Raw genomic sequence first — 18,898 nt, 5'->3', positions numbered from 1 at the left:
CAGGCAGTTCAAATTCCCCCAGCTCAGCATCTGCAGCCTGGATTCCACTTGCAATCTTGAAAAAGCCTTATAAATTTTTTAGAGCAGCCCCAAAAGCCTGCTGAGTCGGCCAATCAGCTCCAGTGGATTAGGAAAACTTACTTTAAATTATTAACAGCACACAGCCAGACACGAGGGTAGAGGTGGGAAAGGAGAAGTACTCATTCCTCATTCCAGTGGATGCCACAAGAGCAGTCAGCACCAGGCTGGGGTTTGGCAGAGGTGTCCATTCACACCTAAAGGATGTCCCATTTGTGGGATTTCCCTTCTCCATCAGGAGCCCCCACCAAGGCATCAGTGCCATGCTGTGCACAGGGCGTGCTGCATCGTGGAGATGATGTCCCTTTTGGAAACTGGGTGCTGGTCACATCCAGCCCCCACACACCTCCCTCTCCTTCCCTCCTCTTCCAGGCCCTTTGGGTTCTCTCCTCTGGAAGAGCTGATCCCCAGCTGTACAGCAGAGCCAGCCCTGATGTTATTTTTGACTTTCCTACAACCTCAATTAATTTCCTCTCCACCAGCTTCAAATTTCAGGAAACACAATCACATTTGCAAACTCTGGTCCCCAAAGAAATGGCAATAAGCACTTTGCATCTCCCGAGGCTATTCCTTTTGCTTTGGACGTGCTGCCTGCCTGCCAGGATCAGGGCCGTGGCTCTGGGTTTCCTCGCTTGGCAGCTGTTCCAGGAGGACTTTGTCCCTGTTTCCACGAGATGGCACCGATGAGGCTGCCACGGGAAGCAGCCACCGCGACGCCTTCAGGGAGGACCGGGATGGAAAATGACTCCCAAACAATAAAAGTTTCTATGGAAAAATGCCTCTGAGCTCTGGCTTGTGGCGTCCCAGCACGCCTGGCCATGGCAGGGAGGAACTGGAGGAGAATTTGGTATTTTAAAATCCACCTCACTAGCACAGCTTTATCGCCTGCCATGGGTCGCACACACCCACCTGCTCCGACACGGTGCTGATTGCTCCAAAATGAGCTTGAGCTCACTGCAAGGTTTGCCAAAATCCAGCTGTGGTCCAGTTCAGGGGGCTGATGGGTTGTTCATCATTTTGGTAGGACCTCAAAGGAGGTAATGTCAAACTAAGGGCCTCATTGTTTGCGTGCCTGCAAGCCCTGTGGGGCCAGGCAGTGATTTGCACATGGTGGGTTGTTGATCCAATCCCACAGATCCACATGGATTCAAACCCAAGGTTTGGCTGGCGGCAGGTTGTGGCTTCATTGATACTGTGTTGAGATGCCCAGAAATTAATATTTTTCTTTTGGGAACCTCATGCTTTGAAGTGGGTTTAAATAACAATATTTCTGTTAGTTATGGTTCACTAAAGATCCTGACCCAAACCTCCCAAAATGGGGGATGCTGCTGCTGCTGCTGCTGAGATCTCTGCAGGCACCATCTCTTCTTTCTGCCCCTGCAGATCACCTGGGGTGCCAAACCACATCAAAATGAGGCTGAAAACTTGTCCCTGCTCTGAGCCATGAGCAAGTCTGAGTTAAATCCTCAGGGCTTTATATTTTTGCTGCTCTGCAGTTCCATCATTAATTACCTCACCCCTTGTGCAGTGCTACCAGAGTCTCTTTCACAGCTACCCTGGCATATTTCTATGGAAACGAAGCTGTGGTTTTGTCAGGCCTGTTTTTGCTTTTAAAATAGCGAGAGAGGTGCAGACTTTGCTCCTGCTCTTCTCTGTCCCCCACCTGACCTCACAGCTGTCCCCACTCCTGCTGTGCCAGGGGCTGGCTTCCATGGGGCACAGGGAGCTGGAGGTTCCTGCACAGCGTGGGAGGGATATTCCCACAGGAGTTCCTGTTGCTGCTGCTTCAAGAGAAGCAGGAAGATCATGCACATGAGGATGTTCTCCTGCTTGGAAATACCCAGGAAGAGGCACAAGCTGTCTCAGGGAAAACATGCCTTGGGTGCTGGGAAATGCAGGAGGAGCTGGAAGATGAGATTGAACTGTCAGTGGGAAAACAGCCTTCTCCTGTGGCTGTGCTGTGCCTGCAGGGATCCCCAGATCCCCTTCCAATTTGTGGCATGCCAAGGACACAGCACTTCAGAGAGCCCAGATACTGCAAAGACCTTGGGGATCAAATTGATTTCTGTGGATGAAGCTGGTGGATGTGGGGTGTGTGGAGAGGGGTGAGGAGCCCTGGTGGCCTGTGCAGAGTTTTGGGATCTTGGCTGAGGGGGCAGTCTGTGTCTGTGGGCTGCCAGATGCAGACACAGGATGGGGACAGTTTTGGGAGAGCAGGCAGGGTGGGATCATGCAGAGCTCTCTGTAATTCAGCTGCATGTCAGCTCCTTGAGGCTCTGCCTGGGGACACTCAGCACTGCAGAGCATCAGATGCTAATTAGGATCATTAAGGGCTTTGTGACACAAACAGTGATGATGATGCTGGTGCCTCTGGAGCTCTCCCGGGGATGCTGCCCTTCACAGAGACAGTGTAGAACCATCTGTCCCCAGCACTGTCTCCTCCTGAAGGCCGAGTCATGGGCACAAACAAGCTCAGGATGCCCCAGCACGCTGCTAATGCCTCCTTCAGGGAGGAAAAGTCCCTTGGAAACATCCCTGGAATGATGTAGTGGAAGCACAAGTCTCACACCGCCTCCCTCCTTCTCCCTGCCCCACTGCACCACACCCACTGCACCTCCCCACACTCGGTGCTCCCACTCAGTCCCCTCACAGCTCCTGGCTGGGGCTTTTTAGTCAATCCCAACCACTCAGCAACCACAACCCTTTGGACTGGGTGGAGCTGGGAGAGCTGCACACCTTGCCTGGAGCTGCAAGACTGTGATGGGAGTTAAGACACTGCCCTGTGTGAAGACCGTGAGTTTTGGGGCTTCTTGTGAGACCTGAATCATGTCTGGGCTTCAGTCAGGAAGAAATGTTCCTGTGGTGTTGTTTGGAAAGGGCTGGGGAACCACTATGAGGCAGAGCAGCATGTGGGGAGAGAAGGCAGTCTCAGTCACAGCTCCCAAAATGATGGGGAGTGACAAAGACCCAAAGTGATGCTGCTCACCCTTACAGAGACAGGAGGTGCCCTATTTTCCTTTCTTTCAGAGGCATAACTGTAGGAGCTCAATTTAAGCCTGTTTTGCATAAAAAAGTATAATAAAGACCTGGGAAAATTATTTTAGAGGTTTGAGCTGGTAAAAGAGAGCCTCAAAACTGCTGTGAGAGCTGTTGCTGCTTCAGGCTGGAGGAATCACCCGGCTCAAGGGGTGCAAGCTGGGGAAGGGCTGGGTGCTGGCTGACACCCTGAATGTGGGCTCCCAACTGTCCTCCTTCCTCCTTATTTCCATCCCAGCCCCTCCTGTGCCCATCCCACCATCTACTCTGAGACTACACAACCCCCAGGCAACCCAGCCCCTCTCAGTAACAGACACACACACACACAGCTCCACACCTTTTGGGTTGGTTGGTTTGGTTTGGTTTTGGTTTTTTTTTGGGGGGGGGAGGAGGGGGGATTTGTCTGGTTTTGGTTTGGTTTTTTTTGTTTGGCTTTTTTTTTTCCACTGTGGATGTTGTACCAGTTTTATTGGTAAAATTAACATGAAGCCTCACAAACGCTGGAACATGCTTTTCCTTTTAAAGAATTTCCACTGGACCTTAATGGTGAGCATCCAGTCGTTGACATATAAACTCTTACAAGCTGATGTGCACACGTGCGCCCGGGGGAGTCGGTGGCAGCGTCCTGGTGCCAGGGATGGTTTCTGCGCGATGCACTGGGAGCCCACGATTCATTTGCCAGCCTTCTGGGCCTTCTGGGCAGACTTGGTGACTTTCCCAGCCCCACCACTCTTCTTCTCCACGTTCTTGATGACGCCCACGGCCACAGTCTGCCGCATGTCACGGACAGCGAAGCGGCCTGAGGCACACACAGAGGAGGAATGCCAGTGAGACACCGAGGCTGAGCTCTTCTGGGAGGGTGGTGGTGGGATCTACACCCCCCTACTCATGGTGCCGTGTGTTACCCCTGCCCTTGGAGCAGGTTTCTGCAGGGACAAGCCCTGAGATATCAACCCTTGCTAGCTCTGATGCTCCTCTCTATTTAATTTATTGTTTTTTTAAACTGAAACCCCATTTCTTCTCTGCAAGCTCCCAGCACTGCTAAAGCTTCCAGAGGTGCAACATCAGCCTGGTCTAGTAGAAGATGTATCTGCCCATGGCATGGGGGTGGAACAAGATGGCCTTTAATGTCACTTCCAATCCAAACCATCCTAGAACTCAAGCATGGCACTTCCCTGCATTAAAAGGTGGCCTCCACTGAGCCAACTTCCTTCTTTCTTCTCCTGACCAGTTGTTTTAGGGCAGGGAGGAGGAAACTGGAAAATGTTTCTGTGTTCAGAAACTATCATGGTTTAGTAACCATAAAGGAAAGGTCTTGTTGCTCCCAGAGGGAAAACCCAGCCTTTGGAAACCCAGCTCAGCAGCACATGGGGGAGCAAAAAAAACATCCTCAGCTCCCTCCCCATCTAGCGGGGAGAAGCCCAGCATGTCTGGTGTGAGCTCTGCACCCACAGAGCCCTCATGCTCCTCCACAGGAGACCTCCAAAGCGCCATTTCCTTACCGAGGGGTGGGTACTGGGAGAAGCTCTCCACACACATGGGCTTGCCAGGGATCATCTCCACGATGGCTGCATCACCCGACTTCAGGGACTTGGGGTTGTCCTCCAGCTTCTTGCCGGAGCGCCGGTCGATCTTCTCCTTCAGCTCGGCGAACTTGCAGGCGATATGTGCGGTGTGGCAGTCGATGACGGGCGAGTAGCCAGCACTGATCTGGCCAGGGTGGTTCAGGATGATCACCTGGGGGACAGAGCGGTGTCATGGCAAGGCTGGGAGCTGGGGGATGGTGGCAAACCGGGCGTGGTGGCATCAACAAGCCCCGCTCACCTGAGACGTGAACTGCGCCGCCTCCTGCGGCGGGTCCGACTTGCTGTCCCCGCAGACGTTGCCGCGGCGGATGTCCTTCACCGAGACGTTCTTCACGTTGAAGCCGACGTTGTCGCCAGGCAGAGCCTCGCTCAGGGCCTCGTGGTGCATCTCCACGGATTTCACCTCAGTGGTGATGTTCACAGGGGCAAAGGTGACCACCATGCCAGGCCGCAGGATTCCGGTCTCCACTCGGCCCACGGGAACTGTGCCAATCCCTGCAGAGACAAGGACAGAGTGTGGCAAAATTCAATCCGCTTGGTATATCCCTGTGCCAGAACCTGGATCCAGCAAAAGCAAGATTTCTACACTGTTTGTCAACAAAGAACATGGTTGCTCCTTGCCCAAAACCGCCAAGTTTTCAGCAGACCAATACTGGGATCTTGAAAATCACTATGAGTCCATCCTTCCTAGTCAGAGTTTTTTTAAAAAAGAAGTAACCCATAGTCAGAAAGTCCTAAGCAATCTGCATGTCCCAAAAGTTCTTCTCCTGGAGCAGCTGTGGCATCTCCTGCATGGAGGACAGGGACATCCCGGCATGTGTGCAACAGCACTGTCCACATCCCTGATGGCCACACCACCAGCTGTGACAGAAAATGAGGGTGGCTCATTAAATGACTGGGATTTTTTGCACCCTGAGTCACCAGGAGACTTTGGGAAAATTCCCCTTTGGAGGCACGTGAAGAATGATTGAGAGAAACAACACTGAAAAGAGATTGAAGAGGTTGGCTGGACCCATCTGCTCCTCCACATCCACCCTGCTGCCTCTGCCTCCTCTCTTCCCACAGTGTCTCTCCTCCCCAAGGACTTGCCTCCCAGTAAAACCAGATCCTTTTGCCCCAGCTGAGCTAGGGGAGGGTGCAGACCTGCTCACCACCTTTCATGTCCACTGCAAACAACAGCAGCCTGCATTAAAATCCCAGCTAAAATCCCACGTTCAACCCCTGCAGTGCATGTGTCCTTGGAAGAGGGTGGGAAAGAGCTGGAAAAGTCTGTGCCCGCCTGATCCAGCAGCCAGGGAGTCAGCAGTGCTGTCCACTTATGCCAGCAGGTCAGAGAGCTCACAGGGTATTTATAGCTGAGCAAAGTGTCCCCATCACCTCTGCAGAGGGAAGGGGACACGCGTCAGCCACGGTGCTCCCTACATGTCTGGCACAGCTCGGCAGGAGGAGGTGCCAGTGATGGACACCAGCATTTGGGAAGCTCGGATGGTCACAGCCAAGCTGCCACGCACCAGCTTCAGTGGCCCTCCCTGCTGGTCTTGTCTCTCACCTGGGTCACAGAATGTTTTTTTGCTGCCTCCAACTTGCCTGGCCAGCCATGACCTCTGGGACACACAAATTTGCAGCCATTTTGGCATCATGTGTTCCCTGGGGAGAGTTCACAAACCTGCTGGTCCTCTCTGGTCCCTGGGTATCTTTGGGCATGTCCACCTCCACCCCAGACAGCCCAAGCTCAAGTGGGGTTTTTGCCCTGGAGCTACCACCCGTTTCTCCAGCATTATCTCTGGTTTGAAGAGTCCAATCCCTCCAGTTTCCCAACACCTGGAAATGTCATTCCCAAATTTCTGTGGAAGGAAGACTCCGGTTAAGGCAGAGCAGTGGCAAGGCTCACCTCCAATCTTGTAGACATCCTGGAGGGGCAGGCGCAGGGGTTTGTCTGTGGGGCGGGTCGGGGGCAGGATGGTGTCCAGGGCCTCCAGCAGGGACACCCCACTGGCGTTGCCTTCTTTGCGCTCCACCTTCCAGCCTTTGAACCAAGGCATCTGGGAAGAGAGCAGCAACAGAGAAGCACAAAATCACAGGATGGGTTGGCTTGGATGGGACCTTAAAGACCATCTTGTTCCACCCCTCTGCCATGGCCAGGATCAGCTTCCATGAGACCAGATTGCTCTGAGGCCCATCCAACCTGGTCTTCAACACTTCCAATGTGCCCTGAGTGTGCCTGTCCTCAGCACCCAGAGGTAAACCCAGAGAGCTTTCCCACCAGGACAACCTCCCTAAGGTCAGTCCTGCCATGTCCTGGCATTACCAGGGCACTAGGGAGCTCCTTCCACTCCACCATCCCTGCAGGTTTATCTGCGCCCCTTTGCTCAATCTCCCTCTCTCTCTTCTAGAAACGAGCAAGACATCCATTAGCAGGAGAAAAAAGGATGGAAGTGGTTAAAGCCAGCAAACTCACAGCCCCCACTTCCAACACCAACCCCTGGGCACTGCACCAGCTGCCTGGATCCTGCCCTCCAGGAATGCTGCCTCCAGCACAGGGATCACAGGGTCTGCAGCCAAGTACCAGCTACAAAGTGCTCAACCTTCATCCTGGGGTCCACGCTTCTCCAAGGCGAGCCCCAGAGAGATGCTGCTCCCCGATGATGATGCTATCATCCCTCCAGGGTCTGGTTTTAAAACCCTGGCTTGGGAGGATGCTGCAAACCCAGCTGCCAAGAGACAGGATTGCTTTTCACAGATTGTTCCCATCTCCTGCCTTAAAGTGGGTTTTGAAACTAAAAATTGCCCAGAAAAGAGGCCGGGAGGGGTGGAAATGTGCTCAGGTACCATGATTAAATGCAGGGAACTGCAGTGCTTTATTGGGGTGGTGCTGCACATCTGGAAATTGTAGCAACACCTGCAGCGTGCTGGAAAGAAAAATTTAGTCTTGGGTCTGAGGCAACCCTAACACAACAAGCAGAGGTCAGAGTCTGCAAGGCCATTCCCCTGCCTCTGCACAGAGAGGGTTAGACAGTATTTTCCCATTCTAATGTCAAATGCTTCCTGTGTGTCCCAAACCCATCACACATTTTCTGGATGTGGCTTTTTTCCCTTAGCACCAGCACCAGTGGCACAGTGCAGTGGGCATGGGGGGCTGGGGTGAAGCAAGACCCCCAGAGTGCCCCCAGCTTCACAGCCATCCCTGCAGGATTTGGCCATGCCAAGTCTGGTTTCCTATCCTGCAATCTGCACCAGCCTTGGGAAGGAGAGAGGGAAAGACAGGATGCAGCCAGGGAACTCAGCTTGCATCCAAAGCATTCAGGTCAGCCCCTTCAGAGGGTCACATCTGACACCACTTGTCTTTCTTGGTGGCAGTGGCAGGAGGAACTGGGGACACTTTTGCAGTGGGTTCTTCCCAGGGCACCGCAGCGCTCGCTGTGCAGCCAGAGCCAGAGCCAGGCACAGCTTGGCAAAATGAAAACTCCATCCAGGCAGAGAGGGAGCCTCGTGTTGTGTGCAGGATGACTCAGACCTTCCTCCACTCTGCTGTCGCATGGCCCAAACACCAGGCAGGGACCTGTGCCAGCAGCTGCCTGGTGGCCACCTGCCCACAGCTCTGCTCTCGAGGATGATGGCCACCAAGTGCCCACAGCTCCCGTCCCTCTGCCCCACACAGCTCTGGCACAGGAAAATAACAACCTCTGCCCATGACACCTGGCTGTCAGAGCCATCCCTCTCTCCAGGGGACTTCTGACATGCCAAAAATCAGGCAAAGATGGACTCAGACACCTTCTGGGATCAAATCTCTGCAAAACCTCAGCATGGCCTCAGGGTGAAAGGCATCTGCAAAATCTGGTTTGTGCTGCCTCCTAGGGCCACCCAAATAAAACCTCTGTCATGAATTCCCCAAATCTGCTCCCCAAAGAGCAATTCCTACTCCATCACTCCTATGGCAAAAGCGGGATCTGACCAAATCCTGCAGGCAGACAGGCTCCAGCTCCCCAAAATGACAGCTGAGCTCCAGCTCTTAAACACTCAAAGTTTATTTCACAGAACAGTTGCCTTTCCCTGATTTTCCCCAGCCCATGAGCACCTCAACACCCCCATGCACACACCCCAGTGTTGAGGCTGCAGCCCCAGGCAACCACACCAGAGACTGGGAGTGTTTGGGTTGCAGCATCCCATGGGGTGAGAATCTCCCATGCCACATGGAACGGCCCCGTTCTGCCAGCTGGAGCATCACAAAGCTGCTTCACAGAACACCCTACTTCCCAAAAACCTCTTGAATGCCAAACTTTGATGGAAGCACAGCCCAGCTGTCATTTTTTCACTTGGCCTTGGGATTCTGTGCAACAGGGCTGTGGGCTGGAGTCTCCCACACAGAGTCAGTTCCAGCCTGATGTACCACCACACTCCCCTTGCTCAGAGGCAACAGGAGCTGCAGGGACATGATGGCTCTAATCCCCACTTTCTGATAAGTCCCCTGACAGACAGACAAGTCACTTGACTGCCTTGTGCTTCAGTGAAACCTGTCCAGAAATTACAAGTGAAAATAATCAGAGCTTTTTCAGGCGAGGAAAGAGAGAAGAGACATCTACACCAGGTTCCTGCTTAAGCTTTCCCAGAGGTGGTGCAATATGAGGAGGAGGAGTCTGTCCCTCAACCCCCTCCAGAAGAGCTCATGCTCTTCCAGACCAGGCCAGGTTTTCCTCCCAATTCCCTGAGAGCCAGCTGGTTCCTTAGGGCAAAAGAGAGAGTTGTTTCATCCCCTGCCTTCTCTCAGGCAGCACATTACACTGAGAACCTGCCCTGAGACCCCTCGGGAGGAAGGGGCTCACAGAGCCCCTCCTGCTCCGTGCCTCCCCTCTGCTGCCTATTTATAGGAGAATTGTTCAGGATCATCTTCCCAGCCCAGCAGCTGCTGACATTTGGAGTCTGCCTGATTTAAGGCACTCAGGAGCCACGGGGCTGGGTTTGGCATGGCCGTGGCTGACCTTTATCCCAGCTCTGCTCCTCAGGGAACAGGAATCTCCCAAGCACCCCAATAATGCCTTCCTTCCAAGCCATCCCAAGTGAGCTGCCTTTCCTGTGCAGGGCAGGAGCTGTGTTCCATGACTGTGTGAGTTTGCACTGCAGCACTCCCCTTCCTCAGGCCTGTGATCCCTGACCTCCCTCAGTTGCTGCTGGACTCATGGATTGCCTCACTCATCACAGAGCCCTGCCCTGACCCACGGGTGATGTCCTGAACTCCCCCTAAGCATCAAATTTCCCATTGGTTTCACAAGAGATTCCTGGGCTGTCTGATCTGAGCAACTTGCTCAAGGTCACACAGAAGTCACCAGGAGAGCAGGGACCTTCCTCTGGCCAGAACTTTCCAGCTCATCATTTCTTTAAAAGACTAACCCTGAGGTAGCTTTTTCTCCGACAAAACCAGTGTCAGAATAGTTATGGACAACCTGTCTGCCAAAAACCTCCATCCTTCTCAAGCTCTTCCTTCTGTTGTATGAAATGATGGCACAGGCCCAGCCAGAGCACCCTGCCTTTGTCCCCCACACCATCCCCATCACAGAGGGAGTCAAAACCAACTGGAAAAGGAGCAGCCTCAAAGGGATGCTCGAGGGAACTGTGGTTTTGGCATGGGAAACCTGGTACATCCTGGAGAAAACACCACCTGTAGGAGTGAGGTCCCAGCACTGGAAGAGGAGGCTTGGGCACTGCAGTGACACAGAGCATCAATGGGAAAGGGGAGCTGAGACCCAGCACGAGGGAGCTCGACTGCACTGTGGGAGCTGCTCCAAGCCTGACCCCAGATCGTGTTATTCCCCTCAGAAAACAATGCCCTAAAAACACTCCCGCTGCTCCTGCTGAGAGTGACAATTGCTGCTCTACTGTCACCATGAGTTCTGACAAGGCAAAAACTTCAAATCCCAGCCCAGAAGCAAAGCCAGACAGATCATCTCCTGAAGATGCTCATGTTTAGCTGCTGGGGTGCCTGGCCCCGGCACAGTGAGCCCATCCATCCTGCCCAGGGCCAAGCAGAGCTCCATGACACATCATCTGCTGCCAGCACGGGCCTTTGTGCACAACGGGTGCATGAAATGCTTGCAGAGCACGGAGTTCATCTTCAGCCCGGGTCAGGATCCTCACAGGGTGGGGGGAGAAGTGTAACACAAGGCACACTTACATTGGGAGAGGGCTCCAGCATGTTGTCTCCATGCCAGCCCGAGATGGGCACGAAGGGAACTGTGGCTGGGTTGTAGCCGATCTTCTTGATGTAGGCGCTGACCTCCTTGACGATCTCGTCGTAGCGCTTCTCGCTGTAGGGGGGCTCTGTGGAATCCATCTTGTTGATGCCCACGATGAGCTGCTTCACCCCCAGGGTGTATGCCAGCAGGGCGTGCTCACGGGTCTGCCCGTTCTTGGAGATGCCAGCTTCAAATTCACCCACACCGGCAGCGACGATCAGGACAGCACAGTCAGCCTGGGGGGAGAGAGCCAGTGAATTGCTGCACAGCCCTGGTGGCACCCCAAGGGCTTTGAGGGAGTCACAGATGACTCCCTGTCACCTGCTGATCTGCCTTGAAACTAACCCAGTTAGAAATAGCTGTGCTATTTCAGACTTGCCAACCCCACACGGTTCTGCATTGTGAGTGGGAAACCAGTGTGGATCCCTCCTGGACTCTGACTAGGACCTCATCTTGATCATCTATGGACAAGGTTTTATTTAAAATCCTACTAAGTCTTGCAAAAAACCTCCCTGGGTGATGGGTGTGACTCCAGGAATGGAAAGTATTCCCCAGATTCCTTTTGTACCAGCACACACAGCAGAAGCTGCCTGGGTTTGTCAGTAGGCCATGCCCAGTCCAACTGGTACCTCAATGGAAATCTCACTGGGCGTGTGGTGGGGTTAACTCAGCACCCATCAGTCACAGGGAGATGCAGGAATGTCCCAAAATGCAATGAGGGGAAACCACCCTACTCAGGAAGGGTCGGCCATTGGGTTTGACAATATAATGTGGAACAAAGACAGCTGTTTGAGGAAAAGGAAGGACAAAAGATTTGTGGAGCCTCCTTTATCCAATAAAACCTAGGGGATTGTTGGAAGTTTCTTGTATAACTCATCTGGCTGAGACTAAAATAGTGAGGAGATGCCCTAACACAAAGGCCTGTATCTCACAGCATCCCAGCTCCCAGGCAGCTCCCAGCTCCCATTCATCCCACCTTCTCACGTGAGTGGAAATGGGGTGGAGAAACCATCTCTTTGTGCCCAAAGACCCTTTCTCCCACACACACAGAGAGGTGCAGGACCATGGCGTGCTGGGTCCCCTGGTGCCAGCCAGTCTCTTGGGTGGACCCTGCTGCACACTCCTCGATGTCTGCTCTCTCAACTCCCCACCTCCAAAAGGACTCCAACAGCACCTGCATGACCCTGAGCTTGTGAACAACCCCAGCCTCCCCCCTCCAGCAGCCCCCATCCGCTGGGCCCCATCTCTCACCTGGGAGGTGCCGGTGATCATGTTCTTGATGAAGTCCCTGTGGCCAGGGGCGTCAATGATGGTGATGTAGTACTTGGTGGTCTCAAACTTCCACAGAGAGATGTCGATGGTGATGCCACGCTCACGCTCGGCCTTCAGCTTGTCCAGCACCCAGGCGTATTTGAAGGACCCCTTCCCCATCTGGCCAACACAGAGGCAAGAACCAGTGAGAAGCCTGAACCCACAGCACTGGTGATGGCCTCCCACCCTCCAGGTCACTTCCCAACCTCACACAGGGTCAGGCTGCAAACATTTAAAGGTAAAATTCCCTAAATTCAGGATCTATTGGTGATCTATTTTCTAAAAAATACAGGTGAAATGAGATAGTGTTCTCAACACGTTCCTCAGCAGGATGCAGGAGAGGCTGGAAGAAGAGCCATGAAGTGAACTTGTGAGTGGGGCTGGGTGGGCAGGACCTGGAGGCAGCAGCCCATGAGGTCTCCTCCATGAAACACCCTGGTTCTGCACTGCTGCTGGGAAATCCTGTACAGAAACATGGAAAGCTGCTTCTTGTCACACTAAATGTCTCTGAGAGGATATTTATATACTTATCCCATTTCCTAATGCTAATGGAGTTATTGAAAAATGTCTGCTTATGAGATTTATTTTATTTCCCATGGTTTCACAGAGATGCACACACAGGGACATGGTCTAGTGGTGGGTTTGCCAGTGCTGGTTGGACTCGGTGATCTTAGAGGGCTTTTCCAACCTAAATGTTTCTCTGATTCTGTGATTTTAATCCATGACTCAGACCTGTGAGGCAGCTGGTTAGTAGGAAAGGGCATTCATTGCTACATAAGTGAGCCCAAAAGTGGCAGGGGTGGAATGGGTTAAAAGAAAATGAAATGAGAGATGGTTGCTATGAGCAGAGTAGAAACGTGATTGATTTTTGCCACAGAGTGTGCAAATTCACAGGAAAAGCTACTGTGAGCTGCAGCCAGACCAACTGTCGTTGCCAAATGGCCAAAATCTCAGCCAACATTGTAATGCAGGAAATCACGCTGGGGGAGATTAGCTCCAGTAAATCTTTCTGCCCTGTGATAAAGCACATTCCCTGGTAAAACCACGGTGGCACTTCTGGGAGGCCTTCTCCTTTGGGCTGGAGCCCTTTGACGTCACTGCGCCAGGGAGAGCTGGATTTCCCTCCAGTGTGGAGGTCATGCTCCCAGTCAGAGCTGGGATCCTGACAAGGTGGAGAGGGGGCAGGACAAGCCCACCCTTGCTGACCACAGTGTGAGCTGGGGCAGTCAGGGGAGCTTGGCCAAAGCAAGGGGTTAAAATGGGCTGCAGCCATCAGCTCTTGGCCTCAGATACAAGGAGGTTTTAAGGTAGAGAAAGGAATTTAGGTCATTGGCAGATGATTTAATGGTCTCCTATTGTTATGCAAGGTCAGAGCTGTGATACCCTGCTTCCATCCATCCATCCATCCATCCATCCATCCATCCATCCATCCATCCATCCATCCATCCATCCCTCTGTTCCCTGCAATCACAGTTTCTCCTGGCCCATTATCAATCCCATCACACTCCAGTGATGAGCCCCCCTCAGGAAAGAGAACACAGCATCCCATCCAAACCTGCCCTGCCCACACCCTGCCCGGGGGCTGCTCTGCTGGTCTGCTCCATCTCCCACACTCAAGCCCTGTTCCCAGCCAGCACAAGGAATTAATGGTGACAGCCTGTTTCGTAACAGCTGAGTGCTGCGATGACTTTGCAGCTTGCTCCAGAGGATTAAGGGCAAAATCCCAAAGCCAGGGGCAAGATTTCCCCTCCTCAGAGGCGACGCCAGGTCCAGGAGGTGATGCCCCATCTCCGCTGGGAAGCTGTGAGCTCTCACTGGCATGGAAAAATCCAGAATCAAGTCTCTGCTCCTGAGCAGCCTCCTGACGCTGGATTTAGCAAGGGGGTAGAGCAGGAGCTTGGAGGTTTTTAGAATCACAAAATGGTTTGGGTTAGAAAATACCTCAAAAATCGTCTCATTCCAACCCCTTTGCCATGGATAGGGCACCTTCTACTAGACCAGGTTGCTCCAAATTCCATCCAACTTGGCCTTGAACACTTCCAGGAATGGGGCCAGTTTAACCCTTTCCAGCACGCACATCAAACTCCCCCTTCCCAGGGAACAGGGAGGAGTCATCAGAGGGTGCTCATTTACTGCTGGAAACGGAGACACAGCAGGGAATGGTGCATTTGTGCATTGCATTAATAATGGGCTCTTCTCGGGCAGGAGGTCAATCAGCACATCCCACAGCCTCTCCCCCATCAGCAGCCTACTCCCTCCCTTCTGGATGGGGAAACTGAGGCACAGAGCAGACCCCTGGCTCTCCCACGGCAGCTGAGAGGGAATCAGCACCTTCTTGCCATCAGCCATGTCCACACACACAACCAGCTGCCCATCACGTGTGAGACCCCCCCAGAGCTCGGCATCGCACGTAACGTGAAGACAAATGAGATCCTTTATTTAGCAAACAGTTTCCCTCCTTTCACAGGGTGTATTCAGTTACCCAGGACTGGTGTTGAAAAACCCAGGGTATTATCTAGCTCTGCACAATACCTTCCCTGTTCAGTGCCAGAAATAGCCTGAATTTCCCTGATCGAACCCCAGTGGAGGGACAGCTTTCTATTTGGAGGCCACAAATACTGATTATTTAATTTTTTTTTTTTTAAACAGAACAACTCTTCTTTCAGAGATACTGTTACCTCTGCCCTTGAATCAAAAGGGGGAAAAAAGAGAGAAATCCTCGCTCTTTTCTCTTAAATAAAATAACAGACCCTGGGGTTTTTTTTGTTGGCCTTTTGGGTGCACGCAGGCCTCCATTTCCTGTGAATGCCACCTAATGGAAGCAAACCCTTCCCCAGCCCTGCATCAGAAAATGGAGTCTGTAAGCTCAGTCAATAGGCTATTAATAGCAGCCTCCGGTGCCCGCGGATCCTGGCAAGGCAGTGAAAGTGCCTGTTCAATTAAAATCACTGCAATCTCATCGACAACAACCTTACCATGCCTTATCTGATCTTACAGGTAAGGAGGGGAATTTGTGGAAGGATATCAGCAATCATTTTAAACCAGGGAAGAGGGATAATTCTGTATGAAGGACGAGGCTCTTTGGCTTAAGGATGAAAAAAAAAAGGCTGAAAGTGAGGCAGGAAAATAAGGGATTTAGCTCAGATGCTATCGGCAAATGAAAAAGGTTAAGACAGACAGACAGCAAAATGTGAAATCAAAAGTGGCAGCTCTGTAAATATTTTTTTTTTTTTTGTCAATGAAATGTGAGATTTTGACCAGAAAAAAAAAAAAAGAAAAAAAAAAAAAAAGGAGGGATATCTGCATTCCCAGAGCGATGACGACAAGCCATCTTCTGAGTGACAGGAGCTGCCCTATGGATAACACAGCCAGGCTGTTCCTGGCTCACCCACCTCTCTAGAATTTACCATCATTAATTTCTCAGCACTCCCAATTGTCAGTTTTCTTCCCAAGACTGTTTTTTCCTCTTTAATCTTGGGGTTTGCCACATTACAGGTATCAGGTGGTGCATTGCTGTGTGACAGCTTCTAAATGCATGCACAATAAAAATGTTACAAATGCCACCATTGCAAGGGTCAAACAAAAGAATTTGACATCAATGTTCGTATTTCCAGTCAGTTTTCTGTATCATGGGCTGCCAATCACACCACACACCAGACCACCTGCCTGAGGAAGACGGGAATGAGGTTTTTCAATTGGATCAAATGAATGGTCCAGCTGATGCTGCACCTTGTCCCCAGCAGGCACTGGAAACTGATGCTTCAGAGTGAAATTCAGGCAGCCCTGACCCATGCAGTGAGGGATTATCAGGTTTTCCCCCTCACACACCATATTTAGAAGGAATTTCATGCCTTGAAGCACCATGGCTTGTGGCTTTTCCAGAATCCTAGTGATTACTGCTGGTTCCCTGACCCATCTTGCAGACCTCGCCGTGCCCCTGCCCTCATTAAGAGCCGGCAGCGGGGAGTCCCCAGCTCCGGAACAGAGGGTGGCGAGCGCCCAAATGGCCTATTTTCCCAAGGCCAGACAAGTCGGGAGGACCCAGGGGTGCAGAGGGAGAAAAATAGATGGGAACAAAGGGAGAAATGGGATGTAAAAGAGAAGGGCAGCACCAGCGAAAGGGGAATATTGCCCGCGGGATCCTCGCGGGGAGCAGCGCGGAGCATCCCCGCGGGTGGGATCGCGGGGTGGGGGCAGGCTGAGGGGCGGGCTCCTCACCTCGGCAGCCTCCTTCTCAAATTTCTCAATGGTCCGTTTGTCGATGCCCCCGCATTTGTAGATGAGGTGCCCGGTGGTGGTGGATTTCCCAGAGTCCACATGCCCGATGACGACGATGTTGATGTGCGTCTTCTCCTTCCCCATGCTGCTGGGCTACGCGGGGCTGGCCGGGGCGGGCGGCGCTGGGGAGGGCGGTGGGAACGCGGCTGCCTTTTTGGGGGGGGAGGCTGCGGGGGAACAGTCAGGCGCGTCAAAAGAAGACCCCCTTGTGCCAGCCCCCTCCCAGCCCTTCGGGAAAGGCTGTCCTCCCCTCGCCCCACCTTCCCGCTGGACCATGCGCCCGGGGGTGCCCGGCCTCGTCTGGCAGCTCTGCCCGCTCTGGGTCGGAGCCAGCGTGCCCCCGGAGGAGGCCAGCGGGGCTATTTCGGGCTGCCACGTCCAGCCTCCAAGTCTCGGCAAGACGCCGTGTTTTTCGGCATCTTGCCCTCCGCCGCGGAGACCCCCAGTTCCCAGGGCTACGTCATCGATGCTTCGAAGGTGCCCTTCCTCCCTGGAAAACCTTCCCGACACTCAGGGCTGCTCCCGCTGCCTTCTCGCTCTTTCCAAACCCGAGGGCATCTCCTCCATGCCCTGGGAGGAGCCGAGGGTGTCCGTCCTCCCGGGCTGCCCCCACCGCTCCCCAGCTGGGCACAGTTCAGGTGACAACTGAGTGTCTGCAAAAAGGGGTGGACAAAAATAGCCCTCGCCTGCTCCCCCAAGCAGGGCTGGAACAGCGGGGCTGCCCAGGGCTCCTCTGAGCCTGCACTTGGGGGGTTTATTATATTTTGCTGCCGTGAAACTGGATGGAACAGAGGGAGGAGGCTAAAAACGCAAAGGGATATATCCGGGGAGCTGTCCTGGCATCTCCCGGCGTTGCCATGGCTCTGCAGCTGCACACAAACCGGGCACAATTAGGAGCTTTAATCTGACGTCTAATAAAATCCAATTTCACGAATCTGCCCGTGGAAGTAAAGGAGGTCAGGAGGAGTTTGCTGCTCTAATAGTGATTCAGTCATGCGGGTGGTAACATTCCCAGCGAGAAGCTTCCCTGGGCAGCAGGAGCGGCGGCTGTCCCGTCCCTCCTGCCCTTGAACCCTGCCAGCCCGGATCTGGCCATTTTGCGGCTCCACTGAGATGCTCGGCCCCGGAGCTCCCAGTCCTGGCTGCGGGTCCCTCTCTCCCCTGCAGACCCCTGGCACACGGTGGGGGAGATGCAGAATCGCTTTGGGAATTGGGGAAATTTTTTTATTCCTTCCCCAAGGAGCTAAAGACACCCCTGCCCATGGCCGGGAGGTTGGAACGAGATGATCTTTAAGGTCCTTCCAACCCAAATAATTCGAGGATTCTATGATTCTAAAGGCAGGGTGGGGGGAGGGGAGGGGGGATTATCAGGTTTTCCTCCTCATGCACGACATTCAGAAGGATTTTCACATCCTGAAGCACCGCGGCTTGCGTGTTACTTCCCACCTGCGGGATGAAGGAATGGTCCAGCCTCATCCTTTCCCTCCTCGGGGTACCCCCCACCGCAGGGGCTGACAGCACCCACACACGGCAGGGGGGCACTGATCCCCCGCAGCCCCTGGGGCAGGACACCCCCCCCGCATCCCCGCTGTCCCCCCCATCCCGCCGGGGTCCCGCAGCTCTTACCGGGGCGGCGGTCGGGGCGGCCAGAGGCTGCCGGCTTGGGCTCCGCCGGCTTTATCTCCGCGGGAGGGGCCCACCTATCGACGGCGGCAGCGCAATGCAGCGGCCCCCCCGCACTACGGCAATGCGGTACCGGGCGGGGGAGGAGGAGGAGGAGGAGGACGAGGAGGAGGAGGAGGCGCGGGGGGGGACGGGGGGAGGAGGAGGAGGAGGACGGCGAGGAGGAGGAGGAGGAAGAGAAGGAGGGAGAGACGGGGGACTGGGAGGGAATGTGTAGGGATGGGAAGGAGGTGGAAGGATGGGAGATAAAGGGATGGAGGAAGATGGAGGGATGGGGAAAATGGAGAGGTGGGAGATAGAGGGATGGGAAGGTGAAAGGGTGGAAGGCTGAAGTCAGAGGGAGACAGGAAGGTGGAGAGATGGGAGGAAGGTGGAAGGAGAAAAGATGGAGAGACAGGAGACGGGGAAGATGAAGGCATGAGAGGGAGGTGGAGAGACTGGAGGCAGAAGGATGGAAGGATGGGGAAAATGGAGGAGAAATTGAGAGATGGAGGGGTGGAAAATGGGGGGATGGGAAGATGGAGAGATAGAAGACTGAAATCAGAGGGAAACAGCAGGATGGAAGATAGAGGGATGGAGGAAAGATGGGGGGATAAAAGATGGAGAAACAGGAGAGAGGGACAATGAAGTCATGAGAGAGAAATGAATGGATGGAGGAGATGGAGAGACTAGAGACAGAGGGATGGGAGGAAAACAGGT

At 53.5% G+C, this 18,898-nt stretch overlaps 1 protein-coding gene across 1 annotated transcript; it reads right to left on the bottom strand.

The window, feature by feature from the left end:
* Positions 1–3,547: 3,547 nt before the first annotated feature.
* Positions 3,548–18,318, bottom strand: EEF1A2 (eukaryotic translation elongation factor 1 alpha 2). The gene is made up of 8 exons (XM_038159078.1): positions 18,143–18,318; positions 16,457–16,683; positions 12,179–12,358; positions 10,867–11,163; positions 6,592–6,742; positions 4,939–5,195; positions 4,617–4,851; positions 3,548–3,913 (listed from the first exon to the last, which is right to left on the bottom strand). The coding sequence occupies exons 2-8, from the start codon at positions 16,598–16,600 to the stop codon at positions 3,786–3,788; spliced, it is 1,392 nt and encodes a 463-aa protein (XP_038015006.1). The 5' UTR covers positions 16,601–16,683; positions 18,143–18,318; the 3' UTR covers positions 3,548–3,785.
* Between the last annotated feature and the right edge of the window lie 580 nt (positions 18,319–18,898).

The sequence above is a fragment of the Motacilla alba genome, chromosome 20 (genome assembly GCF_015832195.1).
Source record: "Motacilla alba alba isolate MOTALB_02 chromosome 20, Motacilla_alba_V1.0_pri, whole genome shotgun sequence".
NCBI classification, from domain to species: domain Eukaryota; kingdom Metazoa; phylum Chordata; class Aves; order Passeriformes; family Motacillidae; genus Motacilla; species Motacilla alba.
This window is presented reverse-complemented; position numbering and strand designations above follow the sequence as displayed.